We start from the raw sequence: 18314 nt of genomic DNA, 5'->3' as shown, positions 1-18314 counted from the left end.
CCCCGTCCGGCGCGGCCCGCTGCCACGGCAACCGCGCCAGGCCACGCCCCCGCGGCGCGGCCCGCTGCCCCCGGCCTCCGCAATGGAACGCTCCACCCCTCCATGTGGCCCGTCAATGGCACTTTCCGCCGCGCATGCGCCCTGCTCCTCCGCCAGCCCCCAGGGTGACCCGTACTCCGCGAGCAGCGCGTGCGTCCGCGCTTCCCCTTCGCGCGCCCCGTGCGTCACGCTCGGCGCGCGTGCGCAGCTCGGAGCGCCGGCCGCCATTTCGTCCGTGGTGGTGTCGGTGCTGTTGGGATCTCGCCAGCGGCGGACAAGGAGCGGCTGCAGCCGGGAAGCGGCCCCCGCCGCCCCGAGGGGTCACCATGCCGGCCGGACCCGTGCAAGCGATGCCTCCGGCGCAGCCAGCGCCGCCCGCGGAGAGCAAACCGGTACGGGCCGCGCGGGAGCGGGGTGGTCGTTGCAGGGCAGCCGGGCGGCCCGCTGTGCCCGGAGGGGCCGCAGGCCGCGGCCGCAGCCCCTGGGGTCCGGCGGCAGCTGAAGCGGGGAGCGCTCCGCGGCTCCTCGCGTGGAGCTGGGAGTGCGGGGAGTGCGAGCCCAGTTCTCGTTTTACGGGTGTATTTTTGGGATGTAGAGGCAGCGTTTTGTTCAGTATTTCCTGTTGCGTTTTAGCGATCTGGGTTCACTGGGTTTCTTTTGGTCGGTGGCTTCTGGGTTTTACTCATTTCTCTTGGTTTTGGGACAGCTGCATTTCCATTCTGTTATTTTGTACTGCACCCATAGGGCTCACCCGCGGTTCCCTATACATCTTTAGCTAGCTGGGTGGGGGCAAATGGTACCCTGCCGGGTAAGCACAGCTCCTTTCATGGAAAGGGATTGTAAGAGTGAAGGAAGTGAATGTTTGCCATTAACTGTGGAAACAGCCGTGCCCTTGGCAAGGATGAGCAAAAGCTTGGAAAAGACTTAAGAAACCTGTCCCAGTATGACTTAGGGGGTTTAGTCTCTCACGTTCTTCTAGTGCTTTCAGATATTCTTGATTGTTCTGTTTCAGTCATATTTGCCTTCAAAGGTACCTTTTTTGGCCTTCTGTAAATGTGATGTTCTAGTATAGCTTTAGCTGCCATCCTGGTTGTGCATTCCTGCTCTTCCCCACACTAGCATTAGCACTTGTGCAGCCATGCAGTAAGCCAGTGTAAGGAGCTGATCTAACTGATCCTGGTACGGTTAATTTACAATTGAAAGAGTATGTTGAACTGGCCTGTTGTATGGCCGCTAAAGCTGTAGGGCTAGTGCACAGGGTAGAGGCGCAGCAGCCCGGACTAAGGCCGCCATGCAACTGCACCTGGGATATCACTGCTTACGTGCTTTGGTGTAGCAAACGCAGTTAGGAGGAAAGTCCTAGTTCCAAATAAATACCCAGTCACTTTCATAAATATAAATTAACAAGGCAACTCAGCATGGTATTCAAATAAAAATGTCCCTCAAGTGTGGTGTTGCTTTCTCTTTCAGGTTCTCAGACATTCTGGTTCTCAGGGAATGGGAATGAAAAACAAAGGTTTATGGTGCCTTTTTCCTTACAGAATATTCTATTAAAGTTGCATTCAGCACAAAACCACCTTCTGACTTGGAGTCTCCACAAAGTCAACAAAACTAGTAGCAGTGTTTTAAAATTCCAAACTGTTCTTAGGAAGAGTTCTGGGATTTTTAGCTCAGATCCTCCTTTAATATCTGTGAGGAAAATACCTTGCTGAGTTTAGTCTCATCTATGAAAAAAAGCTTTTGATGCAACCTCAATATGATTAAAAAGCTATATTTTATTTAATCTGGAGTTAATCATTCAGATTCTAGCTTTTTGTAGTCCTACAAGCTGCTAAGAATGCTCATAACTTCCAAACCTATTTAGCAATGCTAAATTTTTCCCTGAATTTGTTCTTATAGGCATTCTCCTCCACTGCCTCTTGCTTCGGTGTTTATAACCTACTCAGGGTCAAGGCTGAAATAGTAAAATTGCTGGAAAGACATTTACGGTTCCCATGGAATGGCCTTCCTTATTATTGCCTTGCTATATCAGCCTCTGCAGCAGATGCCCTTGACAAGCAGGCAAATATTATCTTCTCACCCTGGGAGGCCAGGAGTGGGCTGTTGATTCAGATTGTTAAACCTATCAGAGCAGAAAGGATAAGATTTTTTTCATCAGAACAGTAAAATGATTTGGGTGCTGGGGTACAGAATAGACAGTTCTGTCAAGCAATTGGGTTGCTGGTTGGAATACGTAGTTCTGATATAGCATTAAGCATGATATTACAAAGCATTTTGTAAAGGCATGCTAGGATCGTTATTTCCAATGCAGATGAGGAAATTGAGAGAAGGGAAGTGAATTTTTCAAGCTGACCAATTCAGAATAAACCCAGTCTCCGTTTGCAGCCTACCAGAATGTGCTTTCACAGCCCGATGCTGGTAGATAGCTTGCTATTCAAATATTATTTGAAGTTCTTTCTCTTATCAGCTTTGATTTAGGTTATTACAGCTTAATATATTGACCTACTGATTGCAAACTCTGCAATGAAAGATCTCTTCCTGTACCATCACCTAACCATCTCATGAATGATGAAGTGGCTGTCAGGAGTGTTATAGTTACAAGGCAGCAGTACAGAGGACTGTAGGAAATTATTTATATCTCTCTCTATCTCTTTACTGCAGCCAGAAGAGGAGCCAAAAGAGGAAGCGGCACCAGCCAAGCCTGTGGTAGGAATTATTTACCCTCCTCCGGAGGTCAGGAATATTGTTGACAAGACTGCCAGCTTCGTAGCCAGGTAAATGACACTAGTGTTGTCTCATGTTTTCAGGGTTTTTCGTGCCTCTTTTCTTCCAGTGCTCCTGTCACTGTGGATATAGAAACTAGAACAGTCATTTTGTTGTGACTTGACTTGAAGGGAAGCAGAATTGCAGGTAAAAAGGGAGCATAGTTACCAGTGCTCCATTGAGTAATTAAGCTAAGAGGAGGTGTCATAACTGTATTTCACAATGTGTAGGCAAATAGTAGGTGATGAGCTTGCCAGTACAAAGTGCTCACTTTGTTTCTGAGCCCTGAGGCTAAGTCTCCTACCTATTTGTGTACAGCTTTGTAAACTGCTTCAGTGGCTGGGATTTGTGTTCTCTAACTGTAGCCATCCAAGTCTGACCCAAGCATCTTTCTTTCCTTTTGTAGCCAGGGGAGAGAAGTACATGCCTCCAGAGAATGATCCTGTCCTGTCTTAGGATGAGATGAACTTTCCTTCATGTGTACAGGATTTTTTTTCCTGTTGACTTGAAATATATTGCTTAGTGTGAGCATAGATCTCAAATTTATAGGAGGAGTCTAAAAGTTAGATTTTACTGAATTGGGCTTCTTTCATGTACCTAATTTCATTAATCTAAAAATGCAAGCTCTTAGTGCTAGCTAGGCTCTCCCCCCCCCCCCCCCACTCCACCCTTCCCTCCTCCCAAATGCTTAAGTATTTCTGGCTGTCATAGCACTATGTAAGGTGTCAAGGGACCGGATCTTGGTCTTCTTGGCAGTGTACAAATAGCACTGAAGGTAAATACCTCAGCCGGTTGTGTCAATTCTCAAGCCTCATGGCATGCGGATAGGCTGAACACCAAGTGTTTTCATATCACTAAAATGGAACGGTTGTCACTGTTGGTTTAAGGCAATTACTAAATGAAATTAGTTACACAGTTCACTGTCTGAAATGCTGGGTGGGATTCTTGACTTGGTTAGAGGATAAGTAAGGGACTGTAGTATCATTTTTGTATGGTAAAGAGACCTCTTCTTTTGGAAGAAGCTTAGTGCCTAAATAAAATTTAGAGGTAAATGGAGAATATGAATAGAAACATGCTACAGCAGCTGTTAAATTCCTCAAACTACTCTGAGAAATAAATGGCTGTTCACTCTGGAGTGGAAACAGAAGTTACCCAAACTACAAGTTCAGTTACCTGAACCTACGGCTCCCATAAATGCAGCATTCCAGTGTGGTCAGTCTCTGCACTGGCTAATAATTACCTGTTTTTTTTTCCTTCTATGAACTTGAAAAAGAGGTGAGTATGTTCTTAAAGACTCATGAATATATCCCAGTGATATTAAAATGGTCTAGTAAGCCACCTGTAAACTTTATCCAGTAAGTCATGTAATCCAGTACATGGTTTTGTTTGTATGCAAGTCAAATGAGATTGTGGAACACTTGGTGATTGTGAGGTTTTAACTGTCTTAAGAAATATTGCACGTGAAGTGTTACAGACTAAATTAGGACAAATGTATTTAACTTATACCTATATAACTGGCTGCTATGTTGGGTGTGAGTTACTTGGAGAGCAGTAGCGTTCTTTCACATAGGAGAGAGAATCGTCTTCTGAGAGGCTCATTTTCCAACATGTCTCGCTATGAAAGAAGTAGACATTTACACTTGAGGTGATACCCATTCATCTAAACAATTTTTTTTTGCTCCTCCAGAAATGGTCCAGAATTTGAAGCTCGAATTCGTCAGAATGAAATAAATAACCCCAAGTTTAATTTCTTGAATCCCAACGATCCTTACCATGCCTACTACCGGCACAAAGTCAGCGAGTTCAAAGAGGGTAAAGCACAGGAGCCCTCAGCTGCTATTCCCAAGGTTATGCAGCAGCAGCAGAGTGCTCAGCAACAGCTTCCACAGAAGGTGAGCTATTCCTTTTCACTTTTGTTGAACTTGGCTGCTAATTATTCTTAGTCACACCCTGGTATTTGAACAGAAGGTCTGAAAGACAATGCAAATGGAGTGTTTATTTCATTTATACATTTGCAGCAAAGACAGCACTGATATGTTTGGAATTCTTTGCGTCCAGGACTTTGTCTTTTGATGCAGATACATGTCCTAGTTGCTGATAACTCAAAATTGTGTGTAAAATAGAGAATATAGTGTATTAATTGATCCCTTTTAATTACATTTAGGTATGTGGTGACTTGTATGGTACTTAACACTAGTGATCACTTGAGTTGTAACAGTTTATGACTTCTGCCATAGGCAAATGCTTTAGAATCCCTCGGACTCCTTGTTGCATGCACTGTTTTATGGAAATATTTCCTGGGGTTCCTTTGGTCTTTTTTTTTGTTTTTTTTTTTTTCTGCCAGAAAGACTTGACTTCTCCTCTCAAAATGTGGGGTACAAAATGTTGCTAAGTAATCTTGTATAGTCCTGTGCTTAAGAATATTGTCTATCTTTGTCGAGTATGTGTTGGATGGAAAAAGGGCACTGACTGAATCTGTCTGATACATGCTTTGTGTGGCCAACGGTTATGCTGACCATGGATTGATCCATCCTGAAGTCTTGATAGTTTCCACTTTTGTTAGATGTTGGAGTGACGTTTGTTTTATAGTAGGCCTAAGTACAGATGCTCAGATACACCCTGCATTACCAATTTTTCCCATCCTTGCAGTTACCCAAACATCTAGTGTTGTGACTTTCTCTCAACAGCTGCAGGACAAACGAGCTTTCCCAAGTGTTTGATTGGTAACAATTTTTTGAGTGCACTGAGTTGTTCCTGTTCTGCTCTGTAGGTGCAGGCCCAGGTGATCCAGGAAACAATTGTCCCAAAGGAGCCACCTCCGGAGTTTGAGTTCATTGCAGATCCTCCTTCAATCTCAGCCTTTGACTTGGATGTGGTGAAGCTAACGGCACAGTTTGTGGCTCGGAATGGCCGGCAGTTCCTAACTCAGCTGATGCAGAAGGAGCAAAGAAACTATCAGTTTGACTTCCTTCGCCCACAGCACAGTCTATTTAACTACTTCACTAAGCTAGTTGAACAGTACACCAAGGTATTCTTGGCAGTTTAGCTGTCCAGTTGATCCCTTCAACAGCAGTAATGCGTTTGAAAACTGCTGAAGCCCTAGAAAACAGCCAGAGTAGAAATATATGCAGTTCCTCTTTTAAATCTGTGAGCGAATAGAGTGGATGTCTTGAAAGTAGTTGGCAACAAGTGTGCAGTATTTTAACACAGTGGGTTGTTATTTAAGTATATCAGACGCTATTGTAATGCAAGTAGAAGTTGCTTGTAGAAGTCGCTTTTTTTAAAATGCGGACAATGGATAGCAAAGCCAATAGTGAACATTTTAAGTGCAAGTATAGGCGGTAACTAATAACAGTGTAGGAATAGGAGAATTGGAACATAGCCTCAAGGGGTCTTGTAATATTTTCATGAATGTTGAAATAGAATAATTGCTTTCAAGGAGGCTTTGGCAAAAGAAAACGTCACCAACTGTCATGCAAACTATGTTTCAGATCTTAATCCCGCCTAAAGGCTTACTCATCAAACTCAAGAAGGAGGCTGAAAATCCCAAAGAAGTTCTAGATCAGGTAATGTATGAATAATTTCCAAAATTGCTGAAGCATTTCGGTTGTTTTGAATTCTTCTTTTTTGCATGCTTCTAATTTATTGACAGCAAATATAAATTAACAGAGAATAAAACTGACATATCCACCATATTCACAAGAGTGACTTGAATATCAGGGTACCTAAGCTTGCTTTTAAACTGCTAGCTAGTGTTGGGGGTAGTTTATATGTGAGAGCACAGAGGGTAGATACTTGTAGTACATAAAGGATATTTCAATAGCTTTCAAAATACAGGAGAACTTCGTCTGAGCACTTGATTATGCACTATACCATTTTCAAGAGCTTAGAAAAGTAAAACATTTTTCCTTGTCGAACAACTTCACTGTGACACCTTGGTCAATTGTAATTCTTTTGATAGGTTGCGGGGGGGGGGGGGGTTGTTTTCTTGTTTTGTTTTGTTTCCTTCTGTCTTCCTCTGACTGCTTTTGCTGTTGGAAAGGTGATTTTACAGGGTCATGACAAGATGTTTGTGAACTGCTTGCTGACTGTGAATCTTCAGTGATACCTAAATCATGTCGTATCTGGAATGTATAGTCTTAATCTGAGAACCTTGCAGTTGCAGCTTCAGAAAGCTGCTTTACAAAGCTGGTGGAGTATTTCAATCAATAGGCAGACCTTCATTTTTAAATTAAATATAACAAGCTCTGCCAAGCCTCCGAAGTAATGCTTGTAAAACTGCCTCCTAAAAGAACTAATAACATAAACTTTTAGATGTTGTAAAGATAGTTGTGATGTGCTCTCCAGTCTGAGACTTGATGTTTTGTATCTCCTTGTACAGGTATATTACAGAGTGGAGTGGGCAAAGTTCCAGGAACGGGAGAGAAAGAAAGAGGAGGAGGAGAAAGAAAAGGAGCGTGTTGCTTATGCCCAGATTGATTGGCATGACTTTGTGGTGGTGGAAACAGTTGACTTCCAGCCCAATGAGCAAGGTTCTGAAGCTAAGCATTGTAATCTCTTTGAAACTCTGCTTCTTATGAGTGAGGATTATGCTTTTCTTCCTGAGAGAGGTCCTGAAATGCTGTTTTAAATGGACATCAGTTTTTACAGCTGCATATCTTTCAAAGATCAAAGGAAGAGCCTTTTAATGACTGTGTACAGGGTTCTTTTTCTTCAGGAGTCAGTAATGTTCTCTTTGCAGGAGATTCAGGACTGCAGTGGTGTCTGCTGTCCAGATGAAAGTGGAGAAGTGGAACTCGTCCAACTTCCTAGTGTTTGCTTTCACCTATAGGTGCCTTCATCTTCAGCTGTCATGCATATGTCTGTCTAGATTCCATCCATTCCTTTCTAGATAGCCTTGCTCCTATGAGCTTTTTGATACCACTGCTTTTTAAAGAAATTGCTTTTCCTCTGAGAAACTGGTACTTCTGTCTGTCTGCTCAGTAATGAAATGGAACAGAGAAACTGAGGAGTTTTCTGCATTGCAGGGAATTTCCCTCCTCCCACGACTCCAGAAGAGTTGGGAGCTCGCATCCTGATACAGGAACGTTATGAGAAGTTTGGGGAAAGTGAGGAGGTAGAAATGGAGGTGGAATCAGATGAAGAAGATGAAAAGCAAGAGAAAACAGATGAGGCCCCATCTCAGCTGGATCAAGACACACAAGTGCAGGATATGGATGAGGTAACTAGCCAATACAGTCAGCTTTACTTTTGTCCCATAAGATTTGAGTGTAGTTTATATGGCTCTTTATTTTCACTAATAAGCTCCTCAGTTTCTTGAGGAAATGATTGTTTTCTTCTGATGGCATTTCAAAACAACCTGTTTCTGCTGAATTGCTTGAATATGATATGTTCAGTATTCTCCACAACAGTACAGTTTTCAAGTGATAAATCCAGAAATTGTCACCTTAATGGTATGAATTTTATTTCTGTGATCAAGCCTTTTGGTCTCTCTTCTGTGGAGAGTCTGAAACACACAGAGATGACTCGTTTTAGACTCTTCCTCTTCCCGCAGTATATTAGCTGTTTGGCTGTTAACAAAGAACAAGAGAATGGTTAACCATAAGCCCCTGCTTGCCATGCTGTGGTAATGTGGAAGCTGAGGAGCGCTTGCTTCCTCCTGTGGGCCTACTGAATTTCTGAATCGTGTTTATCCAGAGGAACCAGTATAGCATAGTTATCTGGAGAAAAAATAGCTCAGTTGCTTAGAAGCTGTATAATCAGTTATTCCAGTGCTGCATAGGATTTCTGTGCTGTTCTGGTAAATGTTTTGTGTAGATATTTGACTACTAGAACTTGGTTATGAGACAGATTTTTTTATTTTTTTTTCTCTCCCCATAAACAAGGGCTCAGATGATGAAGATGAAGGTCAGAAGGTTCCTCCTCCTCCAGAAACCCCAATGCCACCACCTCTTCCTCCCACACCAGATCAGGTCATTGTGCGGAAAGATTATGATCCCAAAGGTAAATTATGCTGGTGAAGAGCAATGTAATTTCTTACTGAATAATCACAAATGCATTTTTTTTTCTAAGCTGCATCCTATGGTAATGTGTTTTTAACGTTATGGATTTGTTTTTGCAGCCTCAAAGCCATTACCACCTGCCCCAGCTCCAGATGAGTATCTTGTTTCCCCCATCACTGGAGAGAAAATTCCTGCCAGTAAAATGCAAGAACACATGCGAATTGGTCTCCTAGATCCTCGATGGTTGGAGCAACGTGATCGATCTATCCGTGAAAAACAGAGTGATGATGAAGTTTATGCCCCAGGTTAGTTTGAGCATCTGACAGGACCTGCAAAACCCAGTTCCTAGATTAGCTCTGTGAGCTTTGTACCCCATAGTTCCACTGATAAGGACCATCTTAAAGGTAACTTTCCATTCTATATGTTTAATGTGCTGATTGTGTGGATATGTTTGTCATTAGCACATTAGAGTCTTTCTGTAAAGTTGAATGCAAAGAGCATTAGCTGCTGCTGACAAGCTGCAGTACCTTTCTGGAAAAGGCAACACTACACCCTTTGGTACCAAATGGTTTAAAAATCATTAAAAGAGACTTGGTCATGTTTGACTTCATTGTATCACTTGGGATAAGACTATCTCTTTTTTGCCTGTGTATTTCTGCAGGTTTGGATATTGAAAGCAGTTTGAAGCAGCTGGCAGAACGCCGTACGGATATCTTTGGTGTAGAAGAGACTGCTATTGGTAAAAAGATTGGTGAAGAAGAAATTCAAAAACCAGAAGAAAAGGTAGTGTGCAAACTCTGCTTTAACAGGTTCTTACAGTATTCTGCATGCTCAGAGATGGAAGTTTTTTTGAATTTTATTCTGTAAAACTGCTCTCTTGCTTTATCTGTAACTCTCATGATAACCTTGACAGGCTGAATGATCTATTTTGTCTTGTCAGGTGACCTGGGACGGCCACTCGGGCAGCATGGCCCGCACACAGCAGGCTGCTCAGGCCAATATCACTCTTCAAGAGCAAATTGAAGCTATCCATAAGGCCAAGGGGCTGGTGCCGGAAGATGACAGCAAAGAGAAGATCGGTCCCAGCAAACCCAATGAAATGCCCCAGCCACCCCCTCCTTCATCAGCATCGAATCCCCCAGCGAGTGCTCAGCCTATCACATCCGTGCCTCGTCCGCCCTCAGTAAGTGTTTGGGCTTCCAAAAGCAAACGGCTGCTGTCGTAGTTAATTGGAAGAAAGTCCTGATGAAGCCCAAGGGTCATAGTAGGCCACTGGCTGGAATCAGATTTGGAGTTAAGATGGCTCTTATACCATCAGAGGAACCCTACTGAATTTACTGTTAGAAATTGAAAATAAAACTTAGGTGGGGCTTTTCAATTTCTCATCCTTAAGTAAAATAAAACTTAGGTGGTGTTTTTCAGTTTCTCATCCTTAGAGGTATCAGAGTTGATGATCAGCTGGGCAGAGGAAAAACTTGGGCAGTGAGAAATCGGAGGAAGTGTGGCTAACAAATAAATGGGTGGACGCCTTCTGGACTAAAGGGTAAAAAGGCGTAACGCAGAACAAACATGCTTGTAGGTTAAAAAAATGCTTTCAGATGGCTCACTCTGTCCCCCATGCCTCTTCCTCCAAATTGCCTTGATGTCATGAGATTGCTCGGGTTCTGCTACTTGACTCTGAAAGAGCTCCCCCTTTAAGATAAAGGAGGGAAGAACTGCTAATGCATTACTGAGGTTTCTTTGCCAGTTTACAGGCTGCCCATACAGTGGGCGTGCAAACAAGTCCACAAGTTCACAACAAGTCTGTGCCCAGCAGAAATCCTCACTGTATTGCCCTGGTAACTTTAATCAAGGCTTGAACAGCGCTGACATAATCATTCCTGTACGTACCTGCTAACAAAAATGCCTTCTCTCTCTCCAGATGCCTCCTCCTGTTCGTGCCGCTGTTGTTTCTGCAGTTCCAGTCATGCCTCGTCCCCCAATGACTTCTGTGGTCCGTTTGCCTCCGGGATCCGTCATAGCCACCCCTATGCCGCCAATAATCCATACCCCACGTATCAATGTTGTCCCGATGCCACCATCTGCTCCTCCCATCATGAGCCCCCGCCCACCTCCCATGATTGTACCAACAGGTTGGTAATCTCAGTCCTTTCCAGTTAATTGTCAACTAATTCCTGTCTAACATGGGTTTGAGGTTTGATTACCCTCCCCTCCCCCCATGCCTCTGATGAAGGCCTGTACTTGGGACTGCAAATGGTAACTGTCTTCGTTGGGATGTTTTTGGTGTTTGATATCAAGTTTCTGGTGGTACTCCTGCTTCTGGGGTTAAGACTCCTGCTGAATTGTGGAAATACAGCGTGAGGGTTCTGTCTTGCTGGTGGAATATTTACCTCTGTGTCCCCATTCAGCTTCCCTGGGAACCTGACCAGGTGAAGGTTAAGAATCCATGCTGCTTTCCAAAAGGAACTAGAGTGAAGAGGAACTGCTGGCCAGAGTTATCAGTCGTACCTCACTGGGTATTGCAGCTTGTTACAGAAATTACTACTGCAGAAGGAAAAGCTATTGGCTAGCTTTGTTCCTCATAGTGACTTAATAGCATTAGACATTTTTAAGTTGGAAAGCACAATGTAAAAACAGTGTTTTAATTCCACTGAGGTGCTGGCATTGCTGCATGCCAAACAGAGCTTTTTCTTTTTTTGTGTGAGCTGCAGGAAACTTATGCTGCTTGTTGTCTTTTCCTGGACTGTTTACCTGTATAAAAGATCTTCTAATATTCTAAGTCTGCTTGCCACCATTGGTTGTGGTAGCTTCCTCAGTATATTGTAGTATTTCTTCTCAGCCTTTACCAGTCTACTAAAGTGTTTGTGTAAGGAAGTATCTGCTGCACACTTAGTGTGTGACCGCAAGTTTTGTTCCCCCTCTGTCCCATTTCAGCATTCGTTCCAGCTCCTCCTGTGGCACCAGTTCCTTCCCCTGCCCCAATGCCTCCTGTTCACCCACCACCGCCTATGGAGGATGAGCCAGTTTCAAAGAAGCTGAAGAGCGAAGATAGCCTGATGCCAGAAGAGGAGTTTCTACGCAGGAACAAGGTGTGTTACTTCAAACACCACTGCAGTCAGCCAGCTGCTTGTTGTGAAGTGCTGGAGTTCTGACCGTGCACAAGCTTCCTGTGCCTAAAGAGGATGTGAAATCAATTTACTGATGCATAGAGAGGCGCTGGCATGCAAAAGTGTCTCATGAGAAAGTGACTTCCTGAGAGGTGGCTCCTTCATGCTGTCATGTCTGAGTATATTGAATTACTTTATATTTTACTGGAAAGAGAGCAATACTACATACAGAAGCTGAGCGAGATGGTACTTCTCTGTAATTAAGGACAGTAAGGTGCAGGTTCATTGTAATGTAAAGAAGAGCTAAGGCTGCTAATCAGCTTTTGATCAGAGGACTGCTAAGCTGGAGATGCAGGTAGATTTAATACCTCAATGTCAACATGATAGCATGATGACACAATATATTCCATAACAACATGAACTGAATGTTAGACTGAATTCCTTTCTGAATATTTGCCTTCATCCTGGACTGAATTTTAAATCCTTCAGGAAGGGAATACTGTCTTCCTGGTCATTTGCGTAGTGAAGCTGTCTCCTGCTTAATGTTTTGTTATATTTGTGCTGTCTCGGTAATGCTGTATGGAAGAACTTTGCTGTTGGTACCATATGGGCACTTGGCGAATGGCAAGGACTAATATGGGAAATCCAGCTAAATGTGTTATTTTGGTGGCAATTCAGTGACTTTCTTAGTACTGAAGACAAATATGTTTCTGTGTGTACTGAGACATCAAGAGGCGTGATAGTATTGGAAATGTCTATAAAAGTAACTTGTCTGCTACTTTCTTAGCATAGTGCTGAGTCTCCTTGCCTGTAAGACGTGTTACCTTTGTTTTCTTCTAGGGTCCAGTCACAGTCAAAGTCCAGGTTCCCAACATGCAGGACAAGACTGAATGGAAACTGAACGGCCAAGTGTTGGTGTTCACCCTCCCACTTTCAGACCAGGTATGTAGCTTATTAACCCAGCCTTTACCCCCTGTTGTGTTGTTACAGAATGTCTTTGCTTTGAGAGCAGCAGTTGAACTGCATGACCGGAGCTGTAAAACTCTGGATGCTCCCTATGCTGTGGCCTCTTAATGAGAGGGGTTGTGTGGCTGGGGTTGTGTGGCTGGGGGAGCAATGCTAGTCATTTGTACTCTGCACTGTACAAAAAAAGCCTGAGCAGGCTCTTCGATTCTTCCTAGGTGTCTGTTATAAAGGTTAAGATACACGAGGCCACAGGGATGCCGGCTGGGAAGCAAAAGCTGCAGTATGAGGTGGGTGTAAGCCCTTTGAATGCTGCTTTATTTCAGTGCTTTGTCATACAAATACTGACTTTTTCTTTAAAGAAAGTAAGAAATTGCAATGCACCCACTTCGGTAGAAGGGAATGGTTTTCCTGCCTATACAGCACTGTTGGTTGTAGTATTGCACAGTGTTTCAGCAGGGCAGGCCCTTAATAGGTGGCATCACGTTAATAGGTGGATGTTCACATCGTCGCTGTTGCACGTCAGGCCTTTGAGGCCTGATGGCTTTCTCTGACATCAGCCTATTACAAATGAAGGCTGTTAGGTCCTCAGTGTAAGTGCTAGCAGGATAGTAGTGTCCTGTTGCTCGCCAAGGCAAGCACTTCATCACAACTCTAACATGAAAAGTTTTTTGGTTTTTTTCCACATTGAATGAAGCAATTTTTTGTAGTGTGTGCTCTGGAAGGTGGGTGAGAGTACCCTGAAGTCCTGGTGGCTCTGAAAGGTTTTCCCAAAACACTGAAGGAAGGAGGTTTCTCTGCCTCTTCCTCTCATGACAGGAGCTGTTAGAGAGGCCCAGTTCCTTTTTAAGAGCTTACTTCCAGTCATGTGTGTGCACATACACAACCTGCTGCCTAAGCAGTGAACTTTGTGCTCTTACCTCCCCGGGAATTCACCTGTGGGCAAAGACTGTCAACCCTTAGCAAGAAATGAAGCTTAACCATGTTTTTAAGGGGGGAGGAGGGAAGTGAAAAAAACTAAATAGCTTTATTTGTAGTGGTGACCACCAACTCTGTATGTATTTGTAGGGATATATATTGGCTGTTTGTACTCTTGCATTATTCCCACCTCCTCCAGTGCCAGTCTTCTGAGATCTCTCCAGGGTTTTTCTTTTGAAGTCTGCAGCATTCTGTCATTGCTGTTTTGAGAATGGGGCCAAGAGGGCTGCGTTCATGTGGGGGGTTGTGGGGGAAGGGGGAAGAGCAAGGAGACCATTAAGGTTTCTGCTGTGACTCTTCTTTTCCTCTCCCTCCTCAGGGCATCTTCATCAAAGATTCAAACTCTCTGGCGTATTACAACATGACAAGCGGCTCTCTGATTCACCTAGCACTCAAAGAAAGAGGAGGCAGAAAGAAATAGGAGCCATGGAGCCCAGAGATGTGATATGGCTGCTTTGCCACTTGTGTAACCCCAACCATTTGAGTCCTCCAGCCTTTAGGGGCTACTGTGACAAGCTGTAGCAATATCAATTGATTGCATACCACCTCTAGTTTGGAAAGAGAGACCGAGTCCAGTGTTTGGATGGCTAATGGGAGAAGGGGAGTTAATAGGGCATGAAAGTTGTGTAAAAGTAGTGACTTAATATGTAACTGCAGCAGTCTTTTAGTGATCAGTGCTTTGCTAGAATGCTGGTGTCCATCTTTGCTATCTCTCTGTTGAATTCCCTAATGCATTGAGGTCATGCCCAGCTTAAATTAGATCCATCTTTGTAGAAGGGGTTTATACTGATCAGGGATATCATCTAACTACAATGTTTGCTGCTTCATTTAACCTTTTTCTAATTGAAAACTTCCTTCTCGATATACTTAATATGTCCCTTATTGTTTCTCTGTCTCAGACCTATCTGCAGGAGTCTCTTGCACTGACCCTGACTTGGAATTTTATCTTCCTTCAGTATGAGTGTACACTGCCATTTGTTGCGATAAAGATGATCTGGGACTGTGCATGCTAAACAACTTCATGATTATTCTGTACAGTCTGTGATTTGTTTAAATAAACACCCATCTCAGTGTGGGATTCTGTCTATAACAACTCTATTTCCTTGGCTTTTACACTTTTTTAGATTGAGATGTGCCTGACTTTAAAGCACTCAAATTTTAGATGAATTGTGGGGATTTTTTTTTTTGAGTAGTTGGCTTATAGAAAAGGCTTTTCTTTTATAGGAAAAGCTGCAAAGGGTCTTAGAGAAGTTTAACAAAAGCTACAGTTATTCCTGTATTGTAATACAGATGTGTATATAATTAATGTTTATGTCCATGTATGAGGTTACAAAGATTATTCTGAATTTTTAAATCTAACTAGTGAGAATTTTCTTGTAAAATGTATTACATGTTTTGCTTTTATCATCTCTTGGTCCTGGAGAGCATTAGCTTCTGAAAAGAGGTTATTTTTGTACCCTCAGTCATAGCTGTGTCACAGTTTGATACAAACATAACACAGAACATGGTGAAACAAAAAAAGATTAAAATCCACATGTAAATAAGTGGTCAAGGAAGATGCAGTTGTCTGTTGCTGCCCAGCAGCCCCCTGACTCTAGTACCTCTGCTCTTTTGGGATAATCCAAAGCTACGTTTTTTTGTTTTTTGGGGGGGGGGGTACAGACATCGGAGTAACATCCTGTTTACCTTATTTTGTGCTTAAGCAGGAGAGATTCAGCATGAAGGAAAACATCCTACAGTCTCCTTTGTGCCCTCATCTTTGAGGGTAGGTGGGAGAGAGGAAGTCATATTGCAGTGGGAAAGGGGTTTGGCCCAGGCCCAACCCAGGTGGCTGGCGGTCGTCCCAGCCCGTGGAAGCCAGCTGCTGTTTTTGACAGATGCCGGTGTCAGATGCCCACGTGTCCAAGAACAGCACAGCACTTAGTCACACAAACGGAGCCTGCTCTAATGGGTGCTGTAGGATATTGAATTAACAGCTTCTTAACAGGTGCGGGCAGGGTGTTTGGATGTATTGTGGATATAGAGGTGCTTCTGCCCTGCAGGAAGGCATGTTAATACCTTTTGTTGGCTTTTAAAAACTACGCAATAGTTAGGTACAATCTCTTCTTAGAGACAACAACACACAGTGGCATAGCTTGGAGTCATTGCGGTGGAGGCAGCAGTTTGCTAAAACAATATGTGCGTAGCTAGCTAGCAAGTGGTGTTTCCAGAACTGATCAGCTCTGCAAGGAAGAAAGCTCTGAATTGGAGATGTTTCCACATCCTGTGTAAGACACAAATGTGATGGGGCTGCCTTTAAGGTCATCCAGCTGTTGTTGTGGGCACCCACGTAGTATGAACTGCCGCTGTGCTTGGTGCAAGGAACATCGCTCTACGCTCCCTTATCAGGCATGTATTTCCTAGATGTCTCTGGATGAACACTCTGCTGGTGCTTAGATGACATACTCGATCTTCAGCAAAGCCAAGCCACTTCTGCAAGCCTCCGACTACATCCTGCGCAGGGCTGAACGCCTAGCCCAGCATTCCTGCAGGAGAACTTCCTGCACCAGACTCCAAGTGAGAGCACTAGAAATAACTTGCATGGAGACTTGCCAACAGCCAGCCAGTTTCTATCTAAATATTACAGACAAATGTTAAAACAGACTGTGTGTGTGTATATCCAGTACAAAACAACTGTTATCAGGGCCTTCCACTTCAGTGGGGAGGATCTCCAAAGCTTAGACTGCCTGAAAAAATCCGAAAATAGGTTGATTTAGTTGCTGGCTTTACTGGCCTATAGTGATCTCTGTCCCCTTGGCCCTTCAGATTTGAGATCTCTTGCAGGTTTGTGAGGGGTCTTGACCCTAATAAAGCCCCTCTGCTTTGTTGTTCGTGGGAGAAAGTGGTGCTTTGTGTTACTGCCACAGTAAGTTTAGCTTCCAGCATGGAGTCGTAACTTTCTCAGAGGGTGATGAGTATCTGGACAGAGGGATGGAGCTCTAGGGCCTCTCTCTTGCTGCAAAACTGCTAGTAGAAGATTTCATCCAGTACAGGTCAAAACAGATGCAAGACCCAGTGCTGTCACTGAAGTTTGTTTTGGGCTGGGCCCTGCTAGATTCTTGTTCTTTATTTTTAGAATAGCCAGGGGAGTTTTACCTGTGTGAGGTAAAGACAACGAAGCTGTTGTTGGATGGGAACCTTCATACTGTTGGCTTGGATGTGTTAGATGACTTCAGCGTGCTCCTTGGGTTTGTACTTCAGGCCACTAGGAAATGTGCAAATAGCAGCAGCTCATTTGCAGACACCTGGGATGCATGGGCTTCACTGGCTGCCAATTCACTCCTAGTGTCCTGTTGAGATGTGAGGGAGACACTTCTGCTGGTGACCGTGTTGGCAGTGTAGCCCTGCTGGCAGTTTAGCTGGCATGTGCCTGGTACCCTGCTTCCTCCCCTCCCTCTACAGGGAGTCCTGGTACAAGCTGCAGTCATAGTTGTTTGACTTTCAAGGCTTGATGCAAAGGTTGATCTTATGGGAGCAGAGCCGAGGAGAGGTGGTAGCTGAAGAGATTTCTCTAGGGAAATGAGCAGGTCTCTTTTATGCTACACTTGGCATAGGCCAAGCAAGGGGGGCCAGTTCTTGATTGTGTGCTGGAAACCACAACCACAGCATGCTTATAAAGGAAATTACAGATGCATTGCCTTTAAAGTATGTTTTCTGTGAGTCTTGTTTTTTACCTGCAGTACACAGCCCTACAGACAGACTATCATAGCTTGAGGTCTCTGATAATGCAAAACAGCTTTCTGTGTTCATATGACTTGCCATTGAAGCCTGGCCACAGTAGACAAGGAGTTGCTGGTTGTATCTGGTGCCCTAGGAGAGCTCTGGGAGAGGCAAAAGACTGCACAGGTTGTGAAGACTAAGTCAATACCTTCATTAAATCTTCTGTCATCAGCTGGTGATTCTGTGATGGCTTTGCAATCTGATAGCCCTGGGCTGTAGTGCTGCTCACCTCTGAAATGATCTTGTGAAACAGCTCTCCCTGCACTGCCATGAAGCTGTGGGCATCTGGGCTGCCCCTGCGAAGCCCTTGCTGCCCAGCCATGTCCAGGGCAGAGGTGAGCCTCTAGGCTCCCAGGAGCTGTGCTGCTGGGGTAGATGTGGTTCAGAAAGAGCTTCTCAAGTGGGAGATCCAGGAGGACGTGAAATGGGTTCCTTTTGGGGGCTGGAGGGGCAGGAAATCTACTGTGGGGTCAAATAGAGGACTGTGGTGTGGCTGTTCCCATGCCCACTGTGGTGGCCTGAGTGGGCTCTTGAAGTTGCCATGAAACACCTCAGATCCTGTTCCCTCTCTGGCTCTTCAGCACAGAGACCAATCCACATGTCTGCAAAAGCAGCTGAAATCAAAGCAGAAGAGGCAGATGCGTTGCCTTGCTGGCCACAGCTAAACAGGAGGAGGAAATGGGAGCTGCCAGCATGGACTGGA

The 18314-nt window shown here is 44.2% G+C and overlaps 1 protein-coding gene across 1 annotated transcript; it reads left to right on the top strand.

Moving 5' to 3' along the window:
• Window positions 1-248: 248 nt before the first annotated feature.
• On the top strand, window positions 249-15396 carry SF3A1 (splicing factor 3a subunit 1). The gene is made up of 16 exons (XM_067306886.1): window positions 249-431; window positions 2701-2813; window positions 4490-4694; window positions 5573-5830; window positions 6294-6368; window positions 7184-7334; window positions 7830-8023; window positions 8688-8805; window positions 8924-9109; window positions 9466-9587; window positions 9745-9987; window positions 10726-10936; window positions 11739-11893; window positions 12752-12853; window positions 13093-13164; window positions 14172-15396. The coding sequence occupies exons 1-16, from the start codon at window positions 366-368 to the stop codon at window positions 14271-14273; spliced, it is 2373 nt and encodes a 790-aa protein (XP_067162987.1). The 5' UTR covers window positions 249-365; the 3' UTR covers window positions 14274-15396.
• Window positions 15397-18314: the final 2918 nt, after the last annotated feature.

This window comes from Apteryx mantelli, chromosome 17 (genome assembly GCF_036417845.1).
Source record: "Apteryx mantelli isolate bAptMan1 chromosome 17, bAptMan1.hap1, whole genome shotgun sequence".
Taxonomy (NCBI): Eukaryota; Metazoa; Chordata; class Aves; order Apterygiformes; family Apterygidae; genus Apteryx; species Apteryx mantelli.
Note: the sequence above shows the minus strand (reverse complement) of the source record. Positions and strands in the feature narration are given on the sequence as shown.

Bases quoted from the DNA above. Each gene is read 5' to 3' on its own strand.
- SF3A1 (XM_067306886.1), top strand. From the start codon at position 366: ATGCCGGCCGGACCCGTGCAAGCGATGCCTCCGGCGCAGCCAGCGCCG. The intron at 432-2,700 runs GTACGGGCCGCG...TCTTTACTGCAG, and splicing joins CGCCCGCGGAGAGCAAACCG to CCAGAAGAGGAGCCAAAAGA. The intron at 2,814-4,489 runs GTAAATGACACT...TTGCTCCTCCAG, and splicing joins ACTGCCAGCTTCGTAGCCAG to AAATGGTCCAGAATTTGAAG.